Here is a 13,186-nt window from a genome sequence, read left to right as displayed (position 1 = left end):
CAGGTCATGACGACAGCCCAGCCCCAGCCCTGAAGCAGCATGTAGCGTTAGAGTCGCCAAGCAGAGGTCTGAGAGCCTGGATCTGGTACTGGTTCTGCTGCACAGAAGCAACATGCGGTGGGCACGAGCATGTTTCCTCATCTATAAAATGGCGATGTCCCTAACTTCCCTGTCACTGGGCTATTGAAAGGACCTAATAGGACCGTGTGTACACAATAGGCTTTATGAAAATTAGTTTTCTGTGGAAGATACTGAGAACGTTCAGCAAAAGATAACGGCTACTTGGGAAGTTTGGTGACGATCAGTTTTTTGTTTGTTTGTTTAGATTTGTTCCTTATATTGGGATTGTGACGATCCTCATGAATGACTATCCTAAATTTAAGGTAAGATCTTGTACAGCATGTTTCATTAAAAACATGATCTTTTGCTAAATTTTAGAAACTATTATATAGATTTCAGTTAAAAGATGGAAAACTAGTTGGGAGGTGAGTAATGTGTCATGGTCACAAAGGCCAGTTTATTAACTCAGGACGAGGGCACTTCGAAGGCTTCTCTGACTGTGGCTCTGTGTTTCTCTTCTAGTACGCGGTACTCTTTTTGCTGGGTTTGTTTGTGCTGGTCCATCGTGAGTAAGAAGTCTGCCTCGCTGTTCCCGGAAGATGCCGTGCTTTGTGTTACTGATGTTTGGAGTAGATATTGGTCTGTGATTGGCGGAGTGGCGAGCACACATGGTGGCACTTCTTGGTAGCACTGGTTCGCTTTAGTTTGTGTTTCCACGCCAGAGTCTGTGTGGGCGGGTGCGTGTGCACCACCGCGTGCACTGGAGGGGACTTTCAGTCACAGGATTTCATATGTTGTCATTGTCACACTTTCACATTTTTGTACATCGGTGAATTTTTTATATTAAAAGGTTGAGCCAAAGCCCCCAGTGTTTGTATTTTGAAGCCAAGCTTCACTTCTAAAGTGCCTACAGAGTTCCGCGAGTGAACATGCAGCTCTGCACGAGTTCGAAGCTGTCATTCCCCGTTCTAATGGGAATGGCATATACTGAGGTGGTTGGAAGTCTTAACTTTTCAAAATTTTAAATAAAAGACTTTGCATATCGAACCCCTTATCCCTGACTTGTGTTTGTTGGGAAAGCTGCTGCCTTTGCTTTCCCGTGCTGGAGCACCCCAGGGGAGATGAAGGCTCTGATGTGAATGGTCCTTCAGCTAGAAGGTTGCCCCAATACTACCAACCGTTTCTGGTTTGTTTGTTTGTTTGTTTGTTTGTTGTGCTTTTGTTTCTGTGAAGCAGAAGTAGCCATTGATGTTCATAGAAAATGTCTTAGTCATAAAATTGATTCTTCACTAAGATGTGACTCAGATGTGTATAACTACAGCCCGTGTTGCTGAGACTTTCAGACAATCTCGCTTTGCTGTACAGACTCATAACCTTTTCTACACTTGAGACATTCTCAGCCCTGTGGACACGAAGGCAGTGTTTCAGCATCTGCAGGAGGCACGAGGAGGGCGCCGGAGGGCAAGCAGGCTACTCAGGCTACTCGTTTTCTTTAAACTCTCGTTTGCCTGGACCTGTCCCCTTCAGCGTCTGGCTTTGCTCGCGCACACTGCAGAAGGTGAGGTTTCAAGTAGTGAATGCAAAGCCCAGTGTGTTTTTCTTATTTTACTGTTGAGGCAGTTAGGGAAATAGGGAGAGTGTAGGGTAAGCCAATGTGTTTTAAGCACAAAATACTCTTAATTCTTTCTGTTCTCTTCGAGTATTAATGTGAAATCTCAAAGCAAGCAAGCTTAATGTGTTGGGCTAAATGCACAATTGCTGTTTGTTCAACCGAAGTGGAAATCAGCTCATACTGTAATGATAATGGAATGACATTAGGGACAGTTAATCTTCTGAAGGCCTCCCCTGTGGAGAGCACTGCCATCCTAAATCCATTAACAAGGCTTTAGCCCTCAAGCGTTGGACTCGAGCTCTTAATGATCCCAACAGAGAATGAAACTTGGCAAATCACTGCTAACAAGCACTTCCTTGAACCTGTCTGTGAGGCTGATACAGTGCTTCCGTTCCTCATGAGCCAAGAGGATTGCTGAAATAGCCCCCGACCCCATGTGGAATGGCAGAAAATTGCTACTTACTCCATTTCTCCTCCTTAATCACCTGCGGAGAATGGGATTAGCTGCTCTGCTGAATCAGGGTCCTGGCTCTGCTTTCCCACCAGCCTTCCCGAGACTCCCCTGGGGAGAAGTCAGCCAAGGTTGGGATCCCCGGGCTCTTTGCCATCCCAGCTCACCTGAGTGTGAACGTCCTCATCCTTGTATCCTCCGCTGTTCAGATTCTCCTCCACATACACTTATTGGGAGGAAATCATTAATGTTTTCCTCACTTGCATATTTTCACACCCAGTTTTCTGAAATTACTATTTTCCCTCTTTTGCTGGATGCTCTAGTTAGAAGCAACAGCTAAACTTCTCTGAAAAGTAATGAAATCGTGCAAAAATACTTGAATTGCTCTATTAACCCAAACTAAAAAGATTATTTGTGGAGACAGGTATTATTTTCCCAGTTTTCATATTGTCTAGCTTAGAGCTAAAACATAAGACTTAAAACTGAGAGGTAGTATTTGTAAATATAATGTATTTTAAAAAGCTCTTTGAAAATGTAAGAAATGCCAGAGATGTTTAGTTTAGTGTTTCAATGGAATCGTAAGCTCTCTGAGATCTGGGAGGACTTAACCATTGTGAGTGAAGGGAATCGAAGAGAATAAGAATTGGTAAAACTTCAGATGGGAATTCGATAATGGCATTGTCTCTTGGCTATCATCCACACTCATTACTCAAACTGTTAGGTCTCTACACGTTATTTTCTGATGCCTATCCTCAGTTCTGGTCCCATGTCTCCATTCCCACTGGACACTTCCACTCGACTGGCCCATCTGTAAACTTAAGCTCATAGCACTTCCTGCAAACTTCCCCTCCAAATTTCGCCTTTTCTTTGAAGGAACAGTCACCTAGATTTTTCATTTTCCCACCATATTTAGTCACTTATAAGTCCTGCATTTACCCCATCATTCCATTCTCATTGCCATCACCTGAATCCAGAAGCATGTTCAGTGATTTCCTGTTGCTTAGGTGATTATATGTCTCAGTTTCCCTGCTATGTGAAAGTCTGTGCCTATTTTAGATCATTTCCCCTGTTAATTTTAGTATCCCCTTTACTCTAAGAAGAGTCTCTTTTTGGACCATAAATTTTGTTTACCCTACATATTACCTCCGTGTAAAGTTCAGACTTCGGATTCAGCTGACATTAAGCATCCTTGTGCCAGACCACTGTATTTCCACTCTTCTCATATTCTTGTTTCTGCTTGTCTGAGTCTCCCTTTCTTCACCAAGTCATCGTTCTTCTGCCACTCAGCATGTGCAGCATTATGCTATTCGTGCAAGTTTTTGGATATGGCCTCAAGTTCCCCCATCAGATTCTAAACTCGTCCAGCGCAGGAGCCCTGGGTAGATGCTGCACTCCGTTTTCCCTGTAACATCTCGCAGCAGGTACTAAATGTTCAGTATAACCTTGCGTTGGAACCAGAAGCTGTAAGTTCGGGTGGCATTATTGTTGAGCTGTTATTCTGGGACAGAGCATATGAATGAATCATTAAAGGGATTTGTACTTTCCTGTTATTTACTAAGCACATTATCTTGGTCTTGCCAAATTTGAAAACTTTCTCCATGGTTCCATTGAACCATGTTCCCTTTCTAGAATTTTTGATGTTAATCCTAATTTCTTCTTTTGTGTATGTGTCCTTAGACTCTTCCTGTGTTCTCTTTCTCGATGAGAGAAGTATTGGTGTTTGTCCCTTAGGGAGTCGCTGGCTTCTCAGAGAGCCTAGGCTTGGAATAAAGGCTCCGTTATCCTTGAGTGCATTTGTTGGTCATTTGCAGAAGTGTGCCCTGTGACCCCTCAGAACATGGTAGGGGGGCTAGCTCAGTATCTGAGGGCAGCCTTCTTGTGACATGCATCTCTGTTGAGCTTCAGAAATGATGCAGCTGATTGTAGTGGCTGAATGGCTTGTCCACCCTCCGCCAGATGCTCCTTCAGTCAGGACGGCTTGGCAGGTGCATGTTTGTCACCATTGTCCCTTACTAGCACTCTAAGGAATATCAGATCAGCTTTTAGAAATAAAACAACAAATAGGACCCTTCACACACAGCTATGGTGAGTCTGGACGTAGAAAGAGTTCTGTGTAATCAAGAAGTGTGAGAGACTAGACTATGAGAGGATTATCAAAAAATAGTGAATGTTCTAAGTGTCTTGGAACATTCTAGGCCCTCATGATTTTTTCCAGCTTCAGCTCTCAGCAGACCCTACATTTTTATACCCTTGACATTGGTCTCACTGTACAAACATCCGGTCTTTGCTAATGCCGGTCGCTCTGCCTGGAGTGCCAGCTCACTGCTATACCTGCTAAAAGCTTTCTCATACAGCGGACATTTATTGAGCATCTACCCTGTGCCAGATTTGGGACTAGGCCCTGGGGATACAAAGATGAGTAAGGCCAGGTCCCTCCTCTGCCAGGAACTCAGTTTCTTAACAATGGCAACATGAAAAAAAGATCTTCCCACATAGGATCGTAAGTGCAATGATAAAGAGATGCATAGGGAGCTAAAAAGAGGAGTGTTTTTAATTTTCCACAAAGCTTTCAAGTGTATGTAGTGCTTCCTGCGCAGTGCTGCCCGGACTTGATATGAAATACTTGAAGAATTTGGGGTTGAAATAAGTATGGAGGAGAAAAAGGAAGAAAAAGGTGATAAGATACATGAATAGATTCGTTTGCCGGAGGTGGTCCGTAGCATTGGTTCTCAGCTCTTAGGGGTTACTGCAAAGAGGGAAATAATCATTTCTGTGCTTTATGGAATAGGCATAATAGAATTAACAACAACAACAAAAAAACTTGTCATGATGCCAAGGACTAAGAAATTTCTCTTCTGGGACCTGACTGCAGTGGCACTGCAGTGGCACTGCGTGACATTATCCAGTAATCCCCGTGTGAATCAGCCTGATGATCTTCACAGAGCTGTTTCAGAGCATGTTCCTTTAATGTAGGTATAGTTAGGCAATTTCTGCGGAGAGCTACCTCACAGAAGACCCGCTACCCACCTAATCAGCCAGAAGCCTTCAACTAGCTTTCCTGTAAAACGGTGTTTCTTAACCTTAAAAACACGTGGCCTCTTTTAAGAAACATAAAATTTCATACTACTTCTCCATTCTGATAAAATCCCCCTCAGTCTGTTTATCCAACCTCTTATCCTCACCAGCCAAGAATATTTTATCTTGCTTTTTCTTGTTTGTGTTACAAAAGCAATACTTACTCTTCTCTCCTATTCAGTTATTTGAATATGACTTTCAAACTATAGATTTTTATTCTACCAATCTTAGGAGTTTCTGGAATGCCACCCACTCTCGATTAGGAATCATTTGTCTAGAACCCTTACTTTAATTGGCCAGTTTATTTAGATGGGTAAGCTGGGTTCCAGCTATATAATTCAAGGAGTCTAGTTTAAAGGATTTGTACTCAGGACTTACGTCAGGCAAGTAAGTAGATCAGGCAGCATGACGTGTGATCAAAGCTGTCAGCCTGACAACTTATTTAAGTGGAAAAAGAGAGAACCCTGTATAGAAGTTGTTTCTTAGAATTGGTGCAGGTAGGTACATAGTCTAGCATTTTAGTTTATCAAGTAACTCTCGATGTGATAGGCATTTCGTTAACTGTTGTGTCAACACCAGGGCTGTAGCTGCTGTCCAGGGAGCCTCTTTTCCCCTGTGCTGGACTTCAGATTTAAAGCAAGATTTGCACGTCCCAGGATCCAGCTAATAATATCGAGTACTTAGAAATTGCATTTGCCATGCTAAGCGCTTCTGAATTTATAACAGATTTTTTTTTGTCTTATTTAGTCCTCAAAACAAACTCCATTTTACAAAAGAGAGAAACCAGAAGTTAGACTGGCCCTGCATCTTCTGGCCCATGAATGCAGAGCCAGACCTCGAAGTCAGTCGCTTTTATCATGTCACCGTGCTGGGTGTCATACATAACCCAGTCCTTTTACCTTTGTACAGTCCAATGACAATCTCATTTAGAGTAAACACTACCATTCCAAGGCCCTTGGGATTCTTTAGGGGCCCTCGGTGGTTCTTCTTCAGATTTGGTCAGATTGGTAAATCCAGAAATAGTGAGATCCTCAAGCAGGTTGCCAAGCATTTGATCCTCTTTGAAGTTCAGCTATATGTGACTGTTACAGCCAAATCATTATGAAGGCTGGGCCCGGGGCTTCTCGCTTTCTTAGGTTTTCATGACTTCCCTGAGTATCTGTGCCATTTCGCTGAGCAGCAGCTACCTTAGCTTTCTTAGCCACCTTTGGAATTGTCACTTTATCCTTAGATGTAGATATTTTCTCTTTTTATGAATATTGTCTTAAAAAGTTTTTGTATTTTGACAATTTCAGTTTCTGAATTATTTCCTTATTAATGACCCATGTGACTTTCTAGCTAATCCCTTTGTGTTCCTTCTGACTTTGGGAAATTATATCAGGTATCCCTGATTCTCCCTTCCGCCTCTCTTAAAGAGTCTTCCGTTTTCCTGATTCTATAGCTCCTTCTCCATTCTGAGACTAAAGAGCAGATCTGAGATGTCCCAGGATGTTTCTCATCATCTCCCAGCCGGCACAGGTGGGGATCTGTGCTCGGGGGTTTGCCAGGAGAGCGATTTTATTCTGAGCACCTCTACATTTGTCCTCATTTCTTCTTATGAGACTCATTATGTCTAATTTAAATTTCTGCTTTCAACTCTCTGTTGTCCTCTGTACCTTTTGTGTGTTTGAAGGCCACACTCTGGTTTTCTCTGCAACTAACTTGCTTTAACTCATCTATAAAATGAGCATAATTCCTAGTCCTTACTGCATCAACATAGTGTTGGTGATCAAAGGAGCATGCAAGTGATTTTGAAAAACAAAGATTCAGTTGTGAAAGGTGTTATTTTAATGGTTTCCAATATAATGGAAATACAGCAAACAATAATATACGTGTCTTTTATTTCAAGCAATCTTGGATTTAAAACCATGGTGCAGTTTAAATGTTTTGTTGGTGTTATAGCAGGAATAGCCTTGCATCTTTCCTGCCTTAATCTTTTGTCCTATGAATCTTCTCTACATTTTCCGTGGATGTACTTGAATGTTATAGAAACCTGGGAAGGGTCAAGAGTGAGCTCTGAAGAGCTTCTCCACGCACCTCCATGTGATTCACTGTCCGTCTTCCCAGTGGAATGGAGGCCTTTGGACGTCTTTTGCCATCGCAGTGAACGTGGGGAACAAGCAGTCGGCAGTTGAGGTCCTTGTTCTAACCTAGAGCCTAGTAGTCCCGGGAGATCCTGCTCAAAGTGCTGTCTTGGACAAGCTACCCTCTCTGCTGTGCTTAATGCTTCTCATTCCTGAGACTCATAGCTGGCTGTGGAGCTGCTGCCCTGCTTCTTTCTCCATGGTCCTCAGAAGCCGCTTTTTTCCTGTGCTAGGCTGACCAGTAAAATGATCCCAGGGGTGACTGGGGTCATTCTAGGATGTGGTTGGAGCTGTGAACCCAGGCCGTGTCAGAGGAGGCTTGGCGTAAGTATAAATGAACCTGTCAGAGCAGAATCCCAGGGGCACCTGCTGAAGAGTGGTGAAACTAAATTCAGTGCCTGCACTCTCCCCTTGAGAAATCTAAACCAACTTGTTTAAACTCAGGATGGTAAAACAGAGTGGGTATGGTTTAGGAAGAGCAATGTCTGCCCAATACGACTTTGGGTCCCTGACAGAGTAGTCCATACAGACCGGAAGTCTGATCCCAGTGTCACGTCTGGGCAAGTGACTCAATCTCTGAGCCTGTTTCCACCTGTAAAATGAGAGATAAATCTACCAAATAAGGTTCCTTCAAGCATTTAAGAGAGGCAGCATTCAATGCCTGCTCCTGTGTGTTGCCACCAATTACTACATCAGTGGACCAGACAAGATAGGATGGGTGTGTGGCTGGTGCAGAGGAAAGGGAGGGGGTCACAAAGGGGATGACTATTATGGGAAGGTGGTAAGAGCTATATCTGTAAACCCTGGCTAAGCAGTGACAAGAATGCAGAGAGGTGTAAATGCCAGGGTGGGGGATGATAAGCATGGAGATAGGGGAAAAAGCCAGGCCTGGAAATGGAGTGTCCCCGTCCTGTGTGTCCTCTGTGAGCTCGGCAAGACAAGCAGCTTTGCATACACGCTTCTCTTGTTGGGGCGGTGATCCATAGAGCTAGCAGGCCTAACAGCGGTCCCATTATTGAGCAGGTTCTGTCACGGCCGCACCATGCAGGGAAGGGTCGAGAGTCCAGGGGTTAGTCTGTAGCTGGCTCCTGCATCATTCACTCCTTTGTGTACTCCGTCACCCCTCCTTCAGTGCCTAGTGTGCTCTCAACACTGGTGTTCAGTAAACGCCTCAGCTAAAGAAAAGATTTCATTCTGGAGCACAGCTGCTTCCCCTACTCCTGTAGTGATGCCACTGACGCAAAAGTTTGTTCCATCACAAGGCTGGACAGCTCCCTGGGTGAAGGCAGTGCTGTGTGTGAGAGAACAGTCCTATAGGACTACTGCATCCTGCCCCACAAAACTGTGCTAAAAAACGTGAAAGTATTAAAAATAGAGCAGTGTGGTTATTCCCATCTTACAGCTGAAGAAAGTGAAGTTTCAGGATGTCACACAGCTTGTGGACTTCTGGTCCAGGGCTCCCTCCCCTGACTCAGAGGTCTGCCTCCCACCCAGCTGATAGGCCAGGCTCTCCCCAGCAGGGCGCCCATTCCTGGAGGCTGGAGTGAACCTTATCCCACCATCCATCATTCTTCTTCCCCATCCTCAGCACCTGCAGTGATTTCTAGGTCTGGTGAGCGCTGGCAGTGAGAGGGCAGAGAGCGGAGAACACAGGTTAGGGTCCCCAAGAGGGAGGGAACTTCTTAGGTGCCTGGCACTTTGCTGGGCACTAACACCAGTGTGACACAGGCATCCTCCTCCCTCTGTACCCTTACAAAGGGAGGCTGGAAGCGAAGTAACCCCTCGTTGGCCGAAAGCCAGTGAGAGTGGGAGGGAGGGCCAGGTCCTCAGCCTGAAGGTGGTGGGCTCGGGCCAGAACGCCCGCGGAGGCGGTGCCCAGGAGGGGCAGGAGTGCGGGCTGCAGGTTGCAGAACCCCTGACCGGAACCCGGGCAGAAGGGCTCGTGGGGCGGGGCGGGTCCCGGAGGGCGGGGGCGGCCTCGGGCAGGCTCCGCCCCCAGCGCGGGTTTAAAAGCCGGGAAGGCGGGCGCCGTGGACTCTAGTCGCTGCTCAGTGCTCGGGAGCGAGCCGACGCCCGGGCACAGCCATGGCCCTGCGGGCAGGGGCCGCGCGGCGGCTCGGCGGCCTCCTGCTCTTCGCTCTGCTCGTTGCCGGCGCCGCCCCGCTCAGCTGGGAACTCCCGGAGCCCCGCAGCCGGGCCAGCAAGATCCGAGTGCACCCGCGGGGCAACCTCTGGGCCACCGGTAAGTCTTCGGAGCCGGAAAGCGACCCTCACCGTTCCCTCAACCCCGTTTTCTTCTCCAGCGGCTCCTCAGCCACAAACATTAGCGTCCGGGTTGGGGGGGACCGTGAAACTCAGCTAATTGAATAGATGGGGAACTTGAGACGCGTCAGGTCAGTGACTTGGCCAAGATCACTCAGGCAATTTTAAGGAAAACTGGGGCTGGATCCTACATCTGCCTGCCGGCTGGTGCCCCTTCCCTAAGCAAGACTCTACTGACTTCTGACCGCTCCGTCTTCTCTTTGAACCCCCACCTTCCAGAGCCATCTTCATGCCCCACTTCCTTACCTGCCCTTTCCCATCCCTCCTCTCAGCTGGTAGCACAGCTGGTAGCACAGCTGGCGGGGTTTGGTCCTGGCTCTGGCACCGGCCCATCCCACCCTCCTCTTAGCTGTGCCATCCTGTCCACGCCCTTCACCTGTTCAGGAAAACTGAGGTAGAGACTTTGCCACCACCCAGGGGTCTTTATGGCTCCTTGGTGGGGAGGCTGGGGAGGAGGAAGGTTCGAATCTTCCTGCCGTGAGAACTGAAAGGTGGGAGAGATGGAGAACTTTCCCCTTGGGATAGTATCTGCGCTCTCTGACCTCCTTGTGCCGTGGCACCTCTTTTCTAGGTCACTTCATGGGCAAGAAGAGTCTGGAGCCCCCCAGTCCACCCCTGTTGAAGACAGCTCCCCACATCTCCCTAAGGGACCAGAAAGTGCAGCTGAGTCACAATCTTCTCAGGATCCTCCTGCTGAAGAAAACTCCAGGCATGAGCCTCAGTGGCCCAGCATCTCACACCCAGGTGAGCCAGGCCCCCACCTTGGGCCCAGGAGAGGCTCAGCCAGGGCTGCCCCTGGGTTTAGGATGTGACTGTCCAGCCAGGGTGTGATGAGCCCCAGAAATCCAGGGATTCCAGGCTCTCCTGGATCCAGAGCACAGAGGAAGAGGATGCCAAAGAAGGGAAAAGTGGACTTTCCTAGCAAACACTATGGAGCAAAAAGTAGGGGAAGGAGTGCCCAGTCTGGAGTCAAAGTTTAGGATTATCCAGCCTCTTGCAGCTGGACCTTCCCCTCACAGTCCATACAGGTTTGTTCCCCACCCCAGCTATCCACCCTCGCTGTGCCCAGTATATGCTTGTGGTTAGAGGTGGCACCCTGAGGCCCAGAAAGGGGAAGAGTCACATAGCAGCTGAGACAGAGTCCGACCTTATTCACCTTAACCAGTGCTCTTCCCAGTCTGTCATCTTCCTCAGTGACCTGTGGCAGAATTTCCCAACCTCAGCACTCTTGACGTTCTGGGCTGAGTAATTCTTCATTGTAAGGCTGTCCTGTGCTTTGTAGGAGGTTTAGCAGCATCCCTAGTTTCTATCCACTAGAGCATCCCCTGACCTCCCCAGTTGTGACAGCTAAAAATGCCTACAGATGTTGCCAGAGGTGCTCTCGTGAGGGGACAAGGGAAAGAGTTAAAATCACCATTGTTTGTAGACCACTGAACTGTGGGATTCAGGGTCCCAAAAATAGAGCCAAGCCAGGCTCAGTCTCTAGCCTGGTAGAGGGGCAGGTCCTCCATTCCCTGCTCCTGGTGCTGTCCACATCCTATATCACCTTCTCTGGTGTACTTTGTTGCTGTGTGCAGAAGGCAGCGTGATATGGTAGAATGTGGGTTCAGGTGACAGTGTGCTAGGCTCAAAACCTAGCTACTTAGTAGCTGTGTGACCTTAGAAATGTCACTTAACCTCTCTAGGCCTCATTGTTCTCATCGGTAAAGTGGGGTTAATAGTGCCCATTTCCCATTAAATGAAACCATTTATGTCACGTGCTCAGCATGATGCCAGGCGCATAGAAAGTGCTTAGCAAGCGGGGGTTATTAGTCTGGGAGTGCCCTAGCAGCACCTGTTGCTGACTCACCTCTATGGACTCCCTGAGCCTAGCATATAGTGTGTACATTTTGAAGGAAGAAAGAGGCATGTCCTCAAAAAGGTCGAGCTGCAGTCAACTTTCCTGACCCTCCCAATGTACTGAACCACCACCCCCTGAAGACCTCAGAGATAAGGGCCAGGAGCTTGGGCTGGCTGAGTCTGAAGGGAGATGATGTCACCTCTGGGGCTGTTGGTCTCGAAGGCCTGAAACGTGTAAAGCAACTAAAGAGGAAGCAGTAGCTAGCCCTGGGGGACGGGCTTCAGAAGTGAGGTCTGGGGCAGAGCTGGAGGGATGAGGAAGTGAAAACACTGGCACTGACAGAGGGCCAGGCGCCGTACGTGGACTTTACTTCCGTGATCTCTGTTGACTATCATGACCACTCTGAGGCTGGGGCTGCTGTTGTGAAAAAACCACTGCCCCAGCCCCTCTCAGACCCATCTTGAGGAAAAAGGTGCTGGGGTGGCCTGCCTCAGCACATAGCCCGCCCCTGTCTCCTTCTGTAGGTGTCTAGCACTTAGGAATGGTAGGGTGCCCCTATCAGTTGCCTCTTCTGCCCAGGTCAATTCCTCTGTATGTTCATCTTCAGTACAGGAGGCCGCTGGTGTAAATGCTGCAGAAGTGATGCCATTAATGAGGAAGACACGACAACATGGCTTAGATTGTGCCCACCCAGGGAAGGTGCTGAATGGGACCCTGGTAGTGGCCCCATCTGGATGTAAATCTTGGGCTCGAATCTCTGTTACTCCATTTCTGTGATGTCTGGTCGGGTTACTGGGAATGTCACCAGTGCAGACCAAATTGTGTTCCTGCTGTATTTCTTGCTTCCCTGAAGTTGTGAATAAAACCCAGCTCTTTACATAGAACGTCTGGTCCTCTCCTTCTGGCATGTCTGAGGGGATGGGAGGGAAAGGGGGCTGGACGACAGGGTGTTTTCAGTGACTGGAAAAAGCCCAGAACACTCCATGGAAACCAGCCTGGCACTGACTCAGGACTCCTACTCATTCGCTCATGCAGCAGGCAGGTACTCAACACCTGCTGAATGCCAGGTCCTGCGCCAGGCTTGGGGTTCTTACTGGCACAGGCAAGTCTCTTGTGTTTCCTTACCCATAAAAGTGAGCTACCTACACTACAGGAGGATGGGTCTTTGCTTTCCCATTAATTTCATCCTCATGCCAAGCTTTGAGGGGAGCATCCAGCGCATCAAAGGAGAGAGACCAGCTGGGATCCAGACTCTGCTGTCCTCTTACTGTCATCTCTGACCTTGGATAGATTGCGAGAATTAGCAAATAAAGATACAGACCACCCAGTTAAATTTACACCAGCGGCCTCCTGTACTGAAGGGGAACATATCATTTTAACGAATAAGATGCCTTAAATTGCACGGACACAATAAGAAAAAATAAGAAAATTGATAAAAAATTATTCGTTGTTTATCTAAAATTCGAATTTAACCGGGCGTCCTGTAGCACATCTGGCCATGGCCCTCTGATCTACAAATACCCGGACGTAAAACGGACAGTATTTGGACCTTCAGGCCTCGCCTAGAGTTGACATCCTGGGAATCCTTGATGTTCCGTCATTTTTCTAGAGATTTTTGCCGGGAGAACCCCAAACCTAGCCGGGCGAGGGCACAGCTTGCGGTTGACGGCGCTCAGGCATGTTAGGCCCCGCTCCCTGATGTG

At 47.6% G+C, this 13,186-nt stretch overlaps 2 protein-coding genes and 1 long non-coding RNA gene across 6 annotated transcripts in view; 2 read left to right on the top strand and 1 right to left on the bottom strand.

Annotated features, from left to right (window-relative positions):
• Positions 1-1,107, top strand: part of SEC11A (SEC11 homolog A, signal peptidase complex subunit) — a 39,173-nt gene extending 38,066 nt beyond the window's left edge. For 3 of the 4 annotated variants that reach the window (XM_039858248.1, XM_039858250.1, XM_039858247.1), the window contains 2 exons: positions 326-383; positions 583-1,107. In XM_039858248.1, the coding sequence (XP_039714182.1) occupies positions 326-383; positions 583-633 (109 nt within the window). In that variant the 3' untranslated portion in view covers positions 634-1,107. The remainder of the gene's footprint in view (positions 1-325; positions 384-582) is intronic. The other variant, XM_039858251.1, reaches the window with a different exon arrangement.
• A 5,895-nt stretch (positions 1,108-7,002) lies between these two features.
• On the bottom strand, positions 7,003-13,169 carry LOC120599279 (uncharacterized). Its single transcript, XR_005651847.1, has 2 exons — positions 13,033-13,169; positions 7,003-7,913 (listed from the first exon to the last, which is right to left on the bottom strand). It is a non-coding gene; the product is annotated as an uncharacterized LOC120599279 (long non-coding RNA).
• NMB (neuromedin B) lies at positions 9,368-12,367 on the top strand. Its single transcript, XM_039858252.1, has 3 exons — positions 9,368-9,563; positions 10,215-10,387; positions 12,096-12,367. Exons 1-3 carry the CDS (start codon positions 9,407-9,409, stop codon positions 12,258-12,260), a joined length of 495 nt encoding a protein of 164 aa, XP_039714186.1. The 5' UTR covers positions 9,368-9,406; the 3' UTR covers positions 12,261-12,367.
• Positions 13,170-13,186: the final 17 nt, after the last annotated feature.

This window comes from Pteropus medius, unplaced genomic scaffold, assembly GCF_902729225.1.
Source record: "Pteropus medius unplaced genomic scaffold, Ma_sr-lr_union100, whole genome shotgun sequence".
Classification (NCBI taxonomy): domain Eukaryota; kingdom Metazoa; phylum Chordata; class Mammalia; order Chiroptera; family Pteropodidae; genus Pteropus; species Pteropus medius.
This window is presented reverse-complemented; position numbering and strand designations above follow the sequence as displayed.